This window comes from Sminthopsis crassicaudata, chromosome 3, assembly GCF_048593235.1.
Source record: "Sminthopsis crassicaudata isolate SCR6 chromosome 3, ASM4859323v1, whole genome shotgun sequence".
NCBI classification, from domain to species: domain Eukaryota; kingdom Metazoa; phylum Chordata; class Mammalia; order Dasyuromorphia; family Dasyuridae; genus Sminthopsis; species Sminthopsis crassicaudata.
Window position 1 is genome coordinate 473,780,591 of NC_133619.1, and position 18,342 is coordinate 473,798,932.

The 18,342-nt window shown below is 35.1% G+C and overlaps 1 protein-coding gene across 1 annotated transcript in view; it reads right to left on the bottom strand.

The window, feature by feature from the left end:
* Window positions 1-18,342, bottom strand: part of FRY (FRY microtubule binding protein) — a 467,849-nt gene that overhangs the window by 7,177 nt on the left and 442,330 nt on the right. The window contains 4 exon segments of the mRNA XM_074303532.1: window positions 186-203; window positions 12,036-12,119; window positions 15,260-15,358; window positions 16,292-16,441. Of these exon segments, the coding sequence (XP_074159633.1) occupies window positions 186-203; window positions 12,036-12,119; window positions 15,260-15,358; window positions 16,292-16,441 (351 nt within the window).

Sequence of the window (18,342 nt, forward strand, 5' to 3'; positions counted from 1 at the left end):
GTTTTCTTTTCTGTGAAGAAAACTCAGAATGCTACAATAAATAACAAATTTCTAATTATCTATGAAATAAATAGAAATGAAAAAGGAACAACATGCTAAGAGATAACAACAGTAACAGTAAAATCAGGGTTCATTCAGGGTCCATAGTTTAATGGACAAAGAGTATGAAAGAACTTTTGACTTACTGCAAGAGATTCCATTTGCTACCCAGCAAGCATGGCACAGGAAAAAAAAGGAAAGGAAAGAAAGTAGAGGGTCAGTGTAATGCATGCAACAGAAAGCACAGCCCTCTTTAAGAACATCACTGTTCAGCAGTATTAGCATGGCTTGTTTCAATTTTGTCAATGGCTGCTAGTGTTTCACTCCCACAACATGCACTGCATTCCAGTTAAACACAAGCTCTACACACAATGGGGAGCGCCATTGGCCAAAATAATGGAACCAGCATTTAGTAGGTTTTTACATTTAGTTTGCTAAGATTTTGGCAGCCAGGTAACAAAAAAATCAAGCTTCTAGTGACTGAAGGACTTAGTTGTATAAGCCTGAATGACTACTTCTTGACTCTGAGGAGATAATCTAATAATATAATGATAGTTCTCAAAAGATCAACTCAGTAATTTTTAAAGACATTTATAGAACTGCAGCATAAAACAAGCTGCTGGGAGGCTCAAGTCTGTGTCTTTAGGATCTTTAAGATCTTATGCACTCTGGAAATTCAACCATTATTTATTGATAATATAAATACAAATGCTATTAATAATCCAATTTTCATTTTTATTACAAAATTTATTCCTCTGTACTTGGAAAATGTTTAGTAGGAATATTAATACTTCTTTCAAAAGGATGGTGGTGGTCTTCCCCTCCTCAAAGAGAGTCAAGTACATGTGAGTATTTTTTCATACTTTTATGATTAAACAAAATAGACAATTTATGATAAAAATTCATAACAATTATACAAAAGGGATTTATAACTTACATTTTAAACTAATCACTTTTAATTACAGGAGAATGAAAACTTTGAATAGGAGGGTAGAACAGTAGCTCCAAGGACAGTAATTTTTGGTTTCCTTAAGTCATAATCACAATATTAGCTTAAGGAAGATCTGGGTATATGGGAATCTGAGACCATAAATTGGCCTGGAATTATTACTTGAATTGATTTGTCATTCTTAATCTTAAAGAAACATATACTTCATTCTGAATTATCAAAATATTTTTAGTCTAGCTTAAAGTTCATTGACCCACGATGATAAGAATTCCTATCTTCATGCTCATAATATTATTAAGTTAGCATTCATAGTGATAACACTTAGTGCTTCAGTGTGGAGTTTAATATCCTTATCATCAGTGTGGGGAATTTCTAGAATGAAAACTCCCTCCACAGATGCAATTAAGCAATTAGACTTTAATTTGGATCTTAGGGAGTTGGTAGGGCAATGACATCAAACTCAAGTAGAAATGGATCTCTGCCAGCCCCATGTCAACTTAGAAAACCACAAATTGTCATTATCTATGTTGTATTGCATTTTAATTTATTTTGTTAAACATTTCCCAATTACATTTTAATCTGGTTTGGACTTTAAGTCTGATACCTCTGGCCTTGAATGGTTAAAAAACTTATAGCCAAAATGTATCAGAGGTAAAACCAAGGCCAGACTTTATGTACTTAGCCCCTCATTAATTTCTGATTATGCAAATAACAATTTAAAACTCTTTTAAAAAATAATAGATGCTAATATGCTAAACATTAATTTAAACCATGTCCCCCTCTCATTCATCCCCAACCAGAACAATAGCATTTATTTCCTCAGTCATCTCACTAGGGACTAGTATATGGAGATTTTCACTCTGTTGAAAATGAATAGATTCCACAATTCTCCCAGTGGTTGAGATTTTATACCTCAAACCCATGATAGAAATTAAATAGCTGATAATATTTAATAGTTTTATTGCTTTAAATAAAGCTTTAAAACTAGCAGGGTCATGCAGTTTTCATAACCAAGCCTTTGACAATGAAATCTGCACAAGAGATGTGGCAGATTCAAAAGCCAATCATCATTAAAGTTCACTTTTATACCTTGAAAAACTGAAGAATAACTTCAAATAGGACCCAGAGCATTAATATACAGTTTAGCAAATTACCCTCACTAATAGTTTGCCACTATGGAATTTACTTTCTGGCAGCACAGAAGGAAGCAAAATTGAGTGAATTATATGGTCTCAGGTTAGCAAAACTGTCTTCCAAAAGAAGGGATCAATGTGAGCTAAAAAGGATAATAAAATCTTTTCTAGTCAATAAAGGTTAAAAAAAAAAAAGCTGCTAAGGAATTACAATGCAGGGTAATTTTTTTCCTCTACTCTCGTTAGTCCAAAATAATGTCTTTCCTGGGAGATGGCCAATTTTTGACTAATAGCGCTGTGGGTGTCCTTGACCTTTATAGGCAGAGAGATTTCAAGTGTCTTCAAGGTAATATGGCATAGTGAATAAAGGGAAATATAGAATAAGGAAAATCTAGGATTCAAGTACTACTTCTTTCTAGACACACTTTCTAAGGGACTCTGGACAAGTCATTTGCCCCTATGACCTTCTTTTTCCTTATCTATAAAATGGGGATGAGATAATAATTATGGTTAGGGTGCTTACCTCAAAGAAATGGCGAGAGGCTCAAATGAGGTAATGTATTTTGCAAACTTAAAATGGATAAGGAGTGGAGCTATTATTTCAGTAGGGAACTCCTTATGAGCAAGCAGATTTCCTCTACTAGTGCAATACCTTCTCTACAAGTTGAGTTTGGGAAAGAAAAAAGGATCTGAGTCTTAGGGAATTGCTGAAGAGTATGAGGTTAAGGGACTTGCTCATTAGTGTGATCTAGTCCTGGTAAGTCACAGGTAGTACCCAGGCTAGCTTTTTATCTACTAAATTAAACTTCTTAAACTGTGGGTCATGATATAACTGAATGTGGGAGTCACAAAATTATGATTTATTATCAGTAAGTGTTTTATTTGTATACCTCTTTTATATAACTATATATCTGGGGTCACATAACAATTTCTCAGGTGAAAAGGGGTTTCTAAGTGGAAAAAGTTTAAGAAGTCCTGTACTATACCAAACTATATCCAGGCAAACATAGAGTGGGAGCATCTGAATATGGGAAGAGAAGCTAGATGGTTCAATGGACAGAGAACTGGGCTTGGAGTCAGGAAGACTCATCTTTCTGAGTTCAATCTAACCCCAGACATTAACTGGGTGACATTGGGCATGTCACTTAACCTTATTTATCTCAGTTCCCTCATGTGTAAAATGAGCTGAAGAAGGAAATGGCAAATTTCAAGAAAATTCCAAATGGGGTTACAAAGAGATTCCCTCTCTCCCTCCTCCCCTCTTCCTTATCTCTCTCTCTCTCTCTCTCTCTCTCTCTCTCTCTCTCTCTCTCTCTCTCTCTCTCTCTCTCTCTCTCTCTCTCTCTCTCTCTCTCTCTCTCTCTCTCTCTCTCTTTCTCCCCCTTCCCTTCTCTATCTCTTTATCTTTTCTGTTTTCTCTCCCTCTCTATTTCTCTCTCTCTCCACCCACTCTTCTCTCTATCATTGTCTCTCCCCCTACCTTTTCTCTCTTTTTCTCCCTCTCTTCTTTCTCTTTTCCCACTTCCTTTCCCTTCCCTTTTCTCTTTCTTCCTCTCTATCTCTCTCCTTCTCCTTCCCTATCTCAGTCAAACTTGTGATTTCATTTCATACCAGTCTTATAAGGTTAGTAATTTAGAGTCTCAGATAATTGCTTAGGGTCCTGAGAGGTTAAATGATTTCACTAGACTAATAACTAGTAAACAACAAAACCCAGCTTGCCTTAATTCCAAGCCAGTTCTCTATCCATTATACCAGGAGTGTCAACTTTGTGGTTTTCTAAGACAATAGGCATGAAATCTGAAGGTAGCCATTTCTGTTTGAGCTTGACACCACATTATATCACATGATGGTGTCTCTTGATAAACTTTATTATTTCCTAATCTATTTTTATGTTTTTAGGCCTTTTATGGGGTTATTGGGTGGGGAGACTCAGGCCATAAAACATTTTCAATGTTCCAAAGTTTTAAAGTTCTTCTTAAAAATACTGAGGAAATCACATTGTTTTCTGTACTCCCAAGTACCTCCCTAAGTCCTAGCTAAAGTTCTTAGGATCTCTTGATTCCTAGAATAGATGCAAGTACATATGACTAAAAGATTTATTTTTCTCATAGGAAAAATAACTAAAACAAAAACTCTACCAAAACTCTCCAAGATCTCAAATCCATATGATGGGGCACAGAGACAACTGGGTAAAATGGGATTCTGTAAGGTGCAAAAAAAGCTCAGAAACACCCAAATTTAGTGCTGATTAACAATAACACGCAAGATTCTTAATCATGTTTCTGTGAAGCCTTTGGGACTTAAATAGGAAAAAGACCATCTAAAAAAACTATGAAGTTGACTATGAAGATATAAACATGTCATAGTATTTAAAAATATCTACTATCAGTGTTAGCTCCTTGAAGGCAGTGACTGTGTCTTATTTATAATAACTGTATCTTGCTCAACACTTCACATAATCAGTGCTTAATAAATGTTGAATAATTGAATCTTAAAAACCTGAGAACCACTGCTTTAAATTCTGTGACATAAGATACAGGTAACAATTGGCTCAAAGGTAAAAAGTAGATTTTTTTTTCTTGTACACACAATCAAACATGTTTGTTCTCTGTTTATTAATGAGGCATGAGGAACACTGTACCTAAGCAGCAGTTTGTTGAGGTGTACTAAGTATCTCAGTGACCCTAGTGAAAGGGCATTAGGCAGCTAATAAAAGCTGTTTTTTAGTTACTTTCTATTTTGATACTTAAATAAGAACCATATTTCTCATGGAGAAGTAAAATAGATTGGGGCTAGACCTAGGCTTTTGAAAGAATGAGATATTTGCTATGGGAGAAAACTAGAGTTTTGTTGGCTAACAAATATTTCTAATATGACTATGGCATAATTAGGCAATCTAAGTGGTTCATTTAAGAAATAGGCAAGCATAATTGGTCATCACCTTGAAGAAGAAAAAGAGAAGGTTTAAAGTCCTTGCTATACAACACCATTGGTGTTCTTTCTTAGACCTCCATCTTAGAATTTAGTCCTCCCAGTTAGTTCTCAAACTGTGCAAATTTAACCATCCAATCACAGTGCTTCTCAGCTATAACTCCTCACCTAAGTCATTCAAGAAAAGAAAATGCCCTATTCAGGGTCCTAGGAGATGATACTGACATTATATTCACATTTAAATGTTATTTAAAATATCTATTCAAAGACATTTACCATGATTACTATATTTTTACAATTCTAAGTGGTAATGATCTTTGAGCTATCATTTAAGTAAAGATTGGTACCTTTAAATTTGGCTTATTCACTGAGAAATTACATTTTTCCCCTTTATATCAGGGACAAAAGATGTCTGAATACATTATCAATGCAATATTTGCTCAAAAAGCTGTATTAGGAGGTAGGCTGTGTGGGTGTTAGAGGGTCTTTATTTGCTGCATTGATTAGATCTTTACAAGGGCAATCAGAAAAAACTCAGGTTTAGTTAGAATGCTGTTTTCCTTTTAATCTATTAACTTGTGAATTAATGCATCATCCTATAAAGTTGTCTATGACAGTTTTATAACTCTCAAATGGGTGATGATGGGACAGCTTTTCACCAAAGGAATGCTTCAGTAGCAATAGGATTTGCTGCTTAGGGTTTCAGATTGCAGATATCAAGCCAAGTCATTGACTGGGAGGATCTTGACGTCTGGGAGTTGGCCTAGGAGAGAGCGTGTTCTCTGCATCCCTTGGATTCTTTAGAGATCAGGAATGTGTACCAGATATCTGATACTCACAACATGGTGCTTTGGCTATTTTTCCAATTGAGTATCTCACTTTTAGCTCAGCATAAGATGAGTCTGGAACATCTGTAGCTCATCTACGACCAGTGATCCAGTTATATTCATTAGTCATACATAACTAGAGTCAAAAGCAAATGTCCTAAACCTATTCTTTCATTTCCCTCCAATACCAATAGAAATAATGGTAAATATTTAGTTTTTTCCAAATAGCAGTTTAAGCTATTATAGAAATAAATTATGTGAATATTATATAAATTATATATACATTATATATTTTATATAAATAGTTAATTGAGGCTATAAGAATATCTTTTGTCTAAATTAATTAATCATGACACCTCATTAGAGCCTTAAATCCTACTCATAAGTACTGAGTTCACGTCAGATAAAGATATTTTTCTCTCCTCTTTTTAAGTGGTCAAGTTGAGAGAGTATCTTTAGAAAATGTGACTACAAGTAAATGAAATCAAGAACAGAAAAGCCTTTATGTATCACTAGCAATATCAAAAACAAAATTATTAAGAAATAGAAATCATTCAGCTAGCACTTTTTTTTTCCCTTCAAGGATAATTTGTCTCCCTCCAATAATGGCCTCCCTCTTTTTTAGGATCAGTGTCTGTAGGAAGAAGGTTTCAAGAATCCTTGAGATCCTGAATTAAAATTTGGAAAAAACCTATTGCTGACAGCCAACCTAAGCAGGCAATCAAAGAGAGGCAGAATTTTGTTTTTATGCTATTATGTTTTATGGTGTCTCTAATTTCTTACTCTTTTGATACATGTCTGCTATTTCTCATTCAAGAGAGCAGAAGAGAATGTGAAAAAGAAGCATTCACTACTTGGAGAAAAACTATCAATTTCTCTTTTCCAGAGACTCTTCCTCAAACATTCTCACTTATATCTGTTTTAAGTAGAGGGAAATGGACAAAAGCTATTAGGAAAAATAAATTTAGTTTAATATATAGTTTTGTACTCAGGAGAGAAATTAATGTGGTTTTTTTTCCCCCTAAAACTCTACCCCAGTGTCTATATTCATGCTGGCAATATCTTCCTTTCTACAAATTTCCTCCTGTAATGGTGGTGAATTTGTCCCCTAATATCTAGTGGAGGAAGCACCCCTGCCAGCCATGCTTTCTTCATGTTCAGCCTATGACTCCTGAGAATCATTCTAGACTTTACTCTCGCCAGGTACTTCTCCTACCTCTTCTGGTTTTTCAGCATCATTTTATATGTTGACTTACTCCATTAGAATGGAAACTCCTGGGAGAGCTGTCTTTTTTCTACTTGCATTTTATTGCCAGTACTTTATTAAAATTTCTGGCATATAGTAAATGCTTAATAAATGTGTCCTCTACTATACATGTACTTTTAAAAAAATTGCTCAACATTTCTATTTCTACTATGTGCTAATCTATGTTGAATGAGTTTATCTGGTAAAGGAGAAAAAAACTCTTGGCTTGATTACTGGATTACTAAGATTTGTACTAATCCTCACATTAGTATACATATCTCTGAAATAAAACACCTCAATGTTTGTTATTAGCATATTTTGATCTTTTTTTAAAAATGGAAATTAATGCCATAAGCATAGAGTCTATAAATTTAACTTTTGCTCCTATTTTATCTATACGATACAGGGCTCTTAACTTTCTTTAAAGTTTCAATTTCTTGAAAATATGTGGGGAGGAAAAGTTATTCAAACTCTGCTTCTTTTGAAAAGAGCATGAATTGTAGGAATCCATGCAAAAGCAAACAGTGTATTGGGTCATAACTTTTCTTGACTATTTTTTTAAGGACTGGAGGCCAGACAGTTAATACAGTTCAAGTTAGCAAACAAATGGGTCTCCTGCATCATTTGACCCACTCTTAAGCTTTTTCTGTATTCAGAATAGTAAAACTGGCTATTCTCTTAAGACTTGTGTATTATGTGGATTTTGTACCAGATGCTGCTCTAATTCCAGATTTCTATTGGCAAAGAAAAATGGCAAATTGAAGCTGTTATTTAAGTGATCTAGACAAATTACTTGCCTTTGCCTAAATTGTCAAGAGTTAGAGAAATTTTAGGTTGACTAACTTAGGACTAGCCTCAAGTCTGCTAAGTATAGTCTTTGCCTCCAAAAAATTCAAAACAGTTAATTTTATTACTTTTCTTCTTGCTGTGGGCAACCTATTTTTGGCAAGGAACAAGGAAATGTTTGGGCCACTTTTGGATTGCTGAGACTAACTTCACTATGAGTTGATATTCACCATCTGGTCAAGATTCAACTGGTGTTAAAGAAGTGGATGTCAAAAGCTAACTTTATCCTGCAAACATAGCTTCTTTAAAATTTTCCTTGACTAATCCTATTCTAATTTCTATTTATCTTTGCACTCCCCATTCTCTCAGAACTTACATGGAAAGAGTTTTTAACTGTCAGTTTGCACTTGTGTTACGTGAATTTTAAAAATTTCCTTTTTATTATCTGGGACTCAGGACCATTTTTTCCTACAATTTTTGGTTAACTAAAAGTCTCAACTGAAAAAAAAAAAAAGTTAATTACACCCGAACATGGTGTCCCATGGAGTGTGAAAATTGAAGAGCCTTAAGCATTGCTCAGATAAGAAGTCAGAGGATTCTAACACTGACTTCAACTCTACACACATACAAATCCTCCTCCTAATTAGGAATTTAAATGTATTTTAGTTTGTAATCTGATTTAGGTTAGCTACAGACATTGGCAAGGTTTGTTTTCTTACTGGATGTATGAAATTATGGCTAAATTTGTTAAACTTTTATGACACTGAAGAAAACATGGGATCATGGAGCTATCCTCTCTTTAACTTTTATGACCTAAGAGGAATATACAAGATGGCAACATGTAAATGAATTATTTCTCTGTCACTCTGCTTTTTAATTTTTCCTGTAAGAAGCCTGTCAGCCCTCATAACTGTTCAGGTTTTCTTTAAATCTATGCTTGAGCATACTAATAAAACCAAGGTTTTTATCTCCATAATTCCTGTGTGCTGCTCAATATATATTTAGCAGCATTTATCCCGTTGCATGAACTCAGAGAGATATTTTTCCTAAATACTTGTTTGTACATCTGATGTTCAACTATTTTCTCAACATTTATAGTGTTTTGTCAACAAACCTGGGTTTTAAGTTCCCTGAGGCCAGCTACTAGGTTTTCTACTTTTGTTTACAAAAGCCACTACTTGACTGCACAGAATACATGAATGAACTTTTTTGGGCTCTCTCAAGCTTAACGTTTTGTCAAAATATTTGGAGAAGAGAGAGAAAAAAAGATGGAGCAGGGAGAAACAAGGTAGGACCGAGAGGAGGAAAAGAAAAGATCTTGTGAGTAAAAAATGGAAGAAGAAAAGGAGAAAAGGTACAAGGAGAGAGAGAGAGAGAGAGAGAGAGAGAGAGAGAGAGAGAGAGAGAGAGAGAGAGAGAGAGAGAGAGAGAGAGAGAGAGAGAGAGAGAGAGAGAGAGAGAGAGAGGCAGAGAGAGAGAAGGATCGACCTAAAGAAGGAACTGAACAAATTAAAAATAAGAAGTAAAAAAAAAAATCAGACACATTATATGTTTCTTCTTAAAATATGTAAGAGATATATGGTAGAACCTCAACCTAAATGCTTGTGGGATAGGTGCTGCAGCTCAGTGAATTTTCTAATTAATTTGGTAATAATTAGAAAACTTCCTGTTTTGGTTTTTGCTAAAAAGTGTTTCTAAAGGTATCAACACATTTTCCTGACAGTAAGAAAAATCTAGTGAATTCTCATTGATGAATGAAGATCTTGAAGTATTTAAATTATCCATGATCAAGATCACAGCACTGAACTAGAAAAGAAAGAAAAATTGGGACAGATCTGCACTGGTTCCAACATATAATTGGGGAACTTCTTTTTCGACTAACTGATTTTCCTATGATTTAGTGTATTTTTTCTTACTGTCAATACAGCAAAATCAATTCTGAATAGAAGCTGTTTTGCCATTTTTTTAATGGTCTAAATTTATCTACTACTTTTTAGTAGATAAAGAGGATATAGCAATGGTACTTTCTATACATCTTCTTTGCTCACTGTCCTTTCTTCTACTTCCATTTCATTCCTGGCATGAGGCCAAAGTGGTAATAAGAAAAAGATCCAGAGCAAAGCTCCGTGGCACTTTGAAAACTGCATCCTCTGCATTAAAAAAAATTGGACTTGCCCCTCATCCTCCCATCTAACAGAAACTTTGAATTTTGATTCTAATGTAGCCACAAAATAAATACCAACCTGTTATGGAGAATGGAATTTTTAGGCATAAAAATGTGCATTTATAGAAAGTAATTTTGTAAAAAGTTTCTTGTTGTACACTTTCCAGAATGTTGCATCCTTTATTGTTCTGTACCTTTAGGAACCTTAGTTCACCTAGTGAACAGTGCAAAAACCTGACTAATATGTGACCCTAGGCAAGTCATTTATTTTCATTGGGCCTCAGTTTCCTTCTCTATAAAATGGATATAATAATAGCACTTTCCTCTAAGGGAGGAGGAACACATGAGGGAAGACAAAAGAATATTTGCTCTAAACAATACCAATCGTTTTACTTCCCTTCTGCTTCATGAAATGAAACAATTACTTAATTCTATAGTTTCAAAAGGTGGGAGAAATAGTATTCACTGCTGCCAAACTAACTTTTTATTTTTCCAATATAGTTTCCAAAGAAAAAAAAGTTTTCATGCTTTTTTTTTCTGTTTAGCTCTCTTTCTCTGTCATGTAATCAGACATTCAAAATATTTATTCTTAGTCACCAAAAAAAAAAAAAAAAAAAAAACAAGTCAAAACAACAAAACCAAATTTGTATGTAGTGGGTATTTCCAGATATAATCTTGGTTTCTCAACCTCCATTGAAGAAGACATTGTTCATCATTGACAAAGCTCCTTAATAAGGTATGAAATTCACTTGACAAGGTTAACTATGATAAGGTGTAAACTTCTCTTGGTTACTTGTCCCAGAACATTAAGGATAAAACTTTGATGAATCACTTCATGTTCTTAGACTGAGCAAGGTCTTTGGGTTGGATATAGCTTTTAAAAGAAGGTTGGAGAGAGCACAAGGACTGACAAAATCAAGTTAGACTGAAAGAAAGTGGTTGGACCCTTATGGACTTGGTCCCCTGTAGGGAAAGGCTGGGTAGTCTTAAGGCTCCTTGGAGAACCTTGTCCTCCAGGGAGGAATTCCTGGAGCAGTAGAAGAATTCCTACATCAAGATCTAGGGGAGGAGTTTCTGGACAAACAAGAGCTAAAGCCAAAGAATATAAAGGGACATATAAATGGGGAAGGCTGTTTTTTTTTTTTTTTTTTTTTTAAGACCCTAAGCAAGCCCTTTATCTTTTGGGGTAGATTTTAATTAGTAGGGTAGTGCTTCCCTCAGCATTAATATTATGACTTAGAATTATTTCACAGCCATAGACTGCAGTTAAGCAGACCATCTCATAAATGTATGGTATTATAAGCTTTGAGGGGCATACTAAGCTAGGAGGACTAGACGAGCTCCTCCTTAAGAAGTAGAGCTGACTGGTGAACAAATAACAATTTATGAGTATATCAACTAATAATATTTATAAAGTATCTACTCTGTGCTAGGAACTACGTTAAGGTACCAGGAATACAAATACAAAGAATTAAAAAATACTCAAGAAAGACATTTATATCTTAATAGAGGATACGAATCTTTGGTGTTTTTGGTTATGATAAAGTCTTTTTTTTTAAAGTATATTTAATTTTAATTAGTATAGTTAAGTAGTAAGCAGAAAATCAGGGATACATACTTAAATAGTTTTGTTTCTTTAAAAAAAATTGCACAATAACACACTGACATGCTCTCTCAAATAAGGTGTGGATTCCTACAACTAATAACATTAAGACCATGTGCCTTTTATACAAATACAAGGCATAAATCCCCATTTTCTCTTATTCCTACTCTCAAATTTCAGTAGCTATTTTATAAAATGAGTTCTGCAATTTATATTTCATACACTAAAACTAACTTTACAGTATTAGCTCAGTGAACAGATTTTTTTTTTTTTTATGGGGGTTGCGGATAGAGAGACAAAAAAACAACACACCATGTCAAAGCACAGAAGAGAAAAATACTAACAATCTTTTATTACCTTTTCTTCTGAGTCTCCTGGTTGACAAGTAATTACTCCATCTCTTGATCCTCCAGCAAATGTTGCCTTGCAATTTGCAAGCCACTGTTTTCAGAAAAAAAGACAGATATCAAAAATAAAAGCACACAGTTTGGTTTAGTGATGGCTTGAAAATATTTTAGTGTCAATTCTTCTTAGCATAAGAAAATCTGTTCTGTCTTAATTCACATGACATAATATGCTTTTGTCATGGTGAAAATTTAGAAAACTCCATCTCCTTTCAAATTGGGCTGAAACTTTCAGTTTGCATTCAAAAATCATTTAAGCTCTTAGTTTTAGCACTGTTCAAATCTCAAATCCTGAACATATATTTTATAAACTCCTGCTTAATGTAGGTTTGTACCCAGGATACTTAAGGTCTAAGTTTATTGCAGTTAGACACATACATGAACAAATTGTAGATATCTTTTAGAATGTTCATGTTAGGAAATAGGAGGATTAACACTGGTACAGGCTGTTACAATTAATCTTTTAGTTAAGTAGCTATGGTTTAGGGGAACATGATTTGACTAATGATAATCTGAATCTTATAGGTTATGTTCTAAGTGGACAGGTACACTCTGCTTATCTATACAATATGATAATCTCCAAGATGGTAAATAATATTTTAATTATCTGACTTCTGATATCCCAAGAATTTAGAAGAAAGGTGAACCTAACAGGGTTTTTGTTTTTTTTTTTTTATTTGTTTTTTGTTTTTTTAGAAGGGGAAAAGAGGGGACAGTTAAATGGCATAGTGGATAAAGCACTGGCCCTGGAATCAGGAGGACCCATGTTCAAATCCAGCTTCAGGCAATTGAGACTAATTGTATGACCCTGGGCAAGTCACTTAATCCTAATTACCTTAAAAAAACAAAAGAAAAAGAAAAGAGGAATGCTGATGCACAGGAAAAAAATAGCAAAGGAAAGGAACTGAGATAGGAGAAAAGAAGAGGACCAGAGAGCATGATATACTGGAGAGAACACTGGGTAAAGTCAGGACCTAGGACCTGAGGTTCTCTATTTTCTCATCTGTAAAATGAAGTAGTCAAGTAAGATGATCTTTAGGGTTTTTTCTAGTCTGAAACAGGACTAGCACAGTGCCTGGCACACATTAGGTGCTATGAAATATTAGTCATTATTATTATTATGACATCTAAGTGGATAGAGTATTAGACCTGGAGTCATTTATGGCTTTAATTCAATTCTACCCTCAGACTTATCCTAGCTATGACAAGTCACTTAATCTTATTTGCCTCAGTTTCTTACAACCACATTGGATATAGGTGCTATAATTATCCCCATTTTACAGATAAAGAAACCAAGATAGACAGAGATTAAGTGACTTGCCTTAAGTAAATGTGCTAGTAAATGTGAGAAATAATTAATAACCAGTGTACTGGGGAGATTCAGAGGCTCTTTCCTTTTTCTAAATTTCTCAAAGTTCTTTTTTCTTAGCCTGGAAAGATTTACATGAACTGATGCTAAGTGAAGGGAGAAGAACCAAGAGAACATTATACATAACAACGATAAGATTATGTGATGATCAATTGTGATGGACTTGGCTCTTTTCTTTTTTTTTTTTTTTGCTGAAGCATGGTCACACAGCTAGGAAGTGTTAAGTGTCTGAGGACACATTTGAACTCAGGTCCTCCCGACTTTAGGGCTGGTGCTCTATCCACTGCGCCACCTAGCCGCCCTTCTTTTCAACAAAGAGATGATTCAAGGCAATTCCATTAAACTTGGGATGGAAAGTGCCATCCCCATCCAGAGAGAGAACTATGGAGACTGCATGTGAATGGATCAAAGCATAGTATTTTCACCTTTGTGGCAGTTGTTGTTTGTTTGCTTGTTTTTGTTTTTTTTCCCTTTCACATGTTATTTTCCCTCTTTTGATCTGATTTTTCTTGCACAACATGACAAATGTGGAAATACATTTGTAAGAATTGTACATATTTAACCTATACTGGATTGCTTGCTGTCTGGGGAGGGGAATGGGAGAAAGGAGGGAGAAAAATTTGGAACACATTGACCAAAGGGGTCTTCAAACAGTGAGAAACTATACTGTTTAAAAATATGACTTAATTTACATAAAATCTCACATACAATTGTTCAAAAAGATCACCATTTCAATAAACTCAGCAAAGGATGAAGCACTTGGAGGAATTTAATAGTGTCCAAAAGTTAAAAACAAATGACTTTAAATTCCTGTGAAAAGATCTTTACTATCTGGGGGGATGACCTCTGAAAAGAGATGCCTGGAGATAGAGCTAAGATGGCAGAGCAAAGGCAGGGACTCACCTCAGCACTCCCAAATTCCTTTCCCAAAAACTTTAAAATAATGTTCAAAATGAATTCTGAGGAGACATTACTATCAAAAGGACAAAGCTCAAGACAACTTGGGCTGGAAATAATTGGGCTGATTAGATTTTAATGTCTTGGAAGAATTAGAAATGTATAGACCCCCAGAACTAGCTCTGAAAACAATGGCATGGAAGAACCTAAATGAAGCTTGAGAGCAGAACCCACCTTTAACATTAAGTTAAAAATCAAGAAATAAGCTGGAAAAATGAGCAAACAACAATAAAAAGTAACCCAACTATAAAAAATTATTGTTGTGACATGGAAGATCAAAATAAAATTTTGAAGAAGATAATGAGGTCAAAACAGCTACACTCAAAGCCTCAAAAGCAAATGTAAATTGGTTTCAGGCCAAAAAAGAATTCCTGGAAGAGCTTAAAAATCAAAATAAATGCCCATTTTTTCCTGGCTTCTTGATAGAATTATTACAGAATCAAGAGCAACACCTGATGTATTTTTTCCTAAGGATGTCATTAACATAATTGAACCCAGCATCATTTCCCTCCTGATCTTAAATTCATATCCTGATCTCTATAGAGAGAGTGAGTATCATCTCTACCTCACAGGGAGATGGGAAGAGACCATAAGATTCTGACAGTAGCCTCCCAATTTACACTTAAAGTGATCGTAGAATGCCAGAGAGCTGCAAGGGTCCTTGAAGATCATCTTCTCCAATAGGCCCAGAGAAGCCCAAGTAGGTCCAAAGTCCTACTAGTAAAAAGCAATAAAGCTAGGATTTGAATCCAGATACTTGGACTCTACCTCCCCACCCAATTCATATGTTCTTTTTATCTGTTTATTGACCACAGTATCAAGTAATCTAACAACAAAGAAACAATTCTTACTGAGAGAGTGGCTTCTTTTCTATTGTTGTAGGTGTCCAGATATTCTTGCAGTTCTAGAACACTGAATTTCAGCTTGTCAAGAAGTCCACAGGAGAGAAGCTAAAGACACAGGAAGAAATTTTACAACAACAAATTAGTTATAAATGAATGATCGTACAAACTGAGAAGAAACTTTATTCAGAAATATTGCCAGAGCAGGTGGTAGTATACCTAAGAACAGACATATATTGTGCAGAGTGCATGCATACATATATTAGTGTGTATATACATATATGTGTGTGAGTAGGTACGTAGCACAGTGGACAGACTGCCTGGGCCTCGAGTCAGGAAAACTCAGCCTTATGAGTTCAAATCTGGCTTCTTATATAGCTGAACAACAACATATATGTGCGACCATGTACATATATACACACACTAATGTATAGGTTTATACAGTCATATTTACATGGTGCTTAAGGTTTACAGTATTTAAAGAGTGGGGTGAGATGGGAGGTAATACAACTATATTTACTTTTACCTTCTAGTTAGGAAAACTGTGGCTCACAGAGCCTAGGATTTTAGGGCTAATAAATAAAGTCAGAGTCATGATTCAAACCAAGGCATCCTCCTGGCTTAAAATTATATTTTCTTTCTATAATCTCCTAGCAGTTTGCGATGCAGTACTATTGAATTAGTTGTTGCTGTTGTTCAATTGTGTCTTTTTGTGATCCCATTCAGGGTTTTCTTGGTAAAGATAATGGCATAGTTTGTCATTTCTTCTCTAGCTCATTTACAGATGAAGGAAACTGAGACACAGGGTTAAATTATTTGCCCAGGTTCACACAGCCAGTAAGGAAGTCTCTGAGGCGGGATTTACACTCAAGTCCTCCTGACTAGACCTTTGTACCACCTAGAGGTCTCCAAACCACATAGGTTTAACTCTAGGATTTAGCTAAGTGCCTTGTACATAATACTTAGTGAAGGTTTGTTGGTTGCCTGACTGCCTAAACTGAGCATACCATTTCCTGTTAATTTAGGATACAGGGTACTCACTGTCTCAGCATCCACAAAAAGCGTTGGGCATTCAGAGCAGGAGGTCAGCATTTGGGAAGAACTAACAAATTTGGAGCCAATTCCCCGAAGGTTGTCCCCAAGATAACTGGCTGCATCACAAGTCAGGAAGCAGAACCTTTTCTGAATATTCTGAAAAACACAACAAATTCCCCCAGCCCCCCAAACTCATTGGCATCTTTCTCACATGAAGCTGAGTTATCTTCATTCCTCCAAACTGTTTTTTATTTTTCCTTAAGCAACAAGTGTGAAACCAATTCTTTTCCCTCGAGAAAAAAGCAAATGTTTGTTTAAAAAAATCTCCTAAATAATAATCTTCTGAGACCACAGAAGCTGAGGAGTTTGAAACAACTTTGTTCTTTATTTATGTAATCACATAACATTCAAGAAAGAATGCATGTGTTCCTACAAATTCCTCTCTGTTTGGGTGGCACGCTGATATTTCTTGCATCTTTTTTTGTCAGCACTAAAGTAGCTTTTTTTTTTGGGGGGGAGGGTGCATGGATCCTTGCAACAACAAAAGCCAGGTTTTCTCATTTAGTTCTTAACTGCCATCATTATACAGATACAATCCATAGAGTTCATTCACCTATAAGTACCTGTTTATGTTTGAGAGCTGCCTAAAACCTGAATGCCAAGATGACAATTCAACAAATTTATAAAGGAAAAACTGAATTAAAATATATATAATATGGTGCTTCCAAAATTACACACATTGCTACCAATGTTTTCTTTCTTTTTTATTTTTTAAATCAAAATTTCTCCTTAATTAAGTACAGGTTTACACATCTAGATGTGAGATATTCAGGCTCATTAGAAAATAAACGGGAAAATGGTAAACAGACATTATCAGGCAATGGCTGCAGAGGATTAATTATAAGAACCAAAGTGAGGTATCTGCCCAGATTTTTATCATTTACATTTGCTACACAATATGCTTCTGTTATTATTAGGTAACATTTTATAGAAATAGTTATGAGGTGAACATAAGGCTTTTTCCTATGCATGAATTTGATTAAAACATGAATTTAATTCATTTTATTATGGAAGACAATGATGTCTAAGAGAAGAGGAAAATTCTTAAGGCAGAGCTAGAATTAGATTTATTGAAAAAGCCAAGTTGATGATTCATGTTCAGAAGCATATTCCTTGTAATTGCCCAACAATACAAACATTTATTCTTTGACAAAACCTAAGCAACCCCCATTCTTGCTTAGCTTATAAGAAATTTTCTCCATCTAGTTCAATAATAGGCAAGGCCAGAGCAGTGAGTATTATCTATAAAGAACAAGTTTAATGGCTAAATAAATCTGTTATATCAGGATTGAGGGAGGGATAATTGGACAAATATTTGGCCAGGCCAGTTCTGAAATATGAACCAATGCTCTGGTAAATGAGTATTGGGTGGCTGGAATAGGATATAGGTGGAAAAAATAGCACTCTACTAGGGGAGGGAAGTCAGGTGGATTGCAGAACAATATATGTAGGAACTAACGCTGGATGGATAACAATGCAGCTGAAAACATTTTCAGAAGGCCAATTTAGGAACAGATTAACTTTGAGGCAAGGGCTGGGTCAACATCAGAAGCAGTGGTTGAGATTTCTTCCCAAAGGGTAAACGTTCATGACAGATTTGCTATCTAATGACCTCTTCTACAAGAATGGTTTTGTTGTTGGGTTGTGTCTGACTCTTTGTGACCCTATTTAAGGTTTTCTTACAAAGATATTGGAGTGGTTTGTTCTCCAACTCCTTTTATAGATGAAGAACGAAGGCAAACACAGTTAAATGACTTGCCCAGGATCACACAGGTAATGTGTCTCAAGGTGGATTTGAACTCATGAAGATGAGTCTTCTTGATTCCCCGTCCAGTGTTCTATCTGCTATATCAACTATCTGTGCTTAGTTTTCCAGAAAGTTCTGACTCAGAAGCATGGCTCCCAGCCTTAAGAAGCTCAGTTGGCCTGAGGTAAGGTGTAACACCTCTGGGGCAATCATTTTGTCTTCTACAATCTTGAAATCCTTTGCTGAGGGC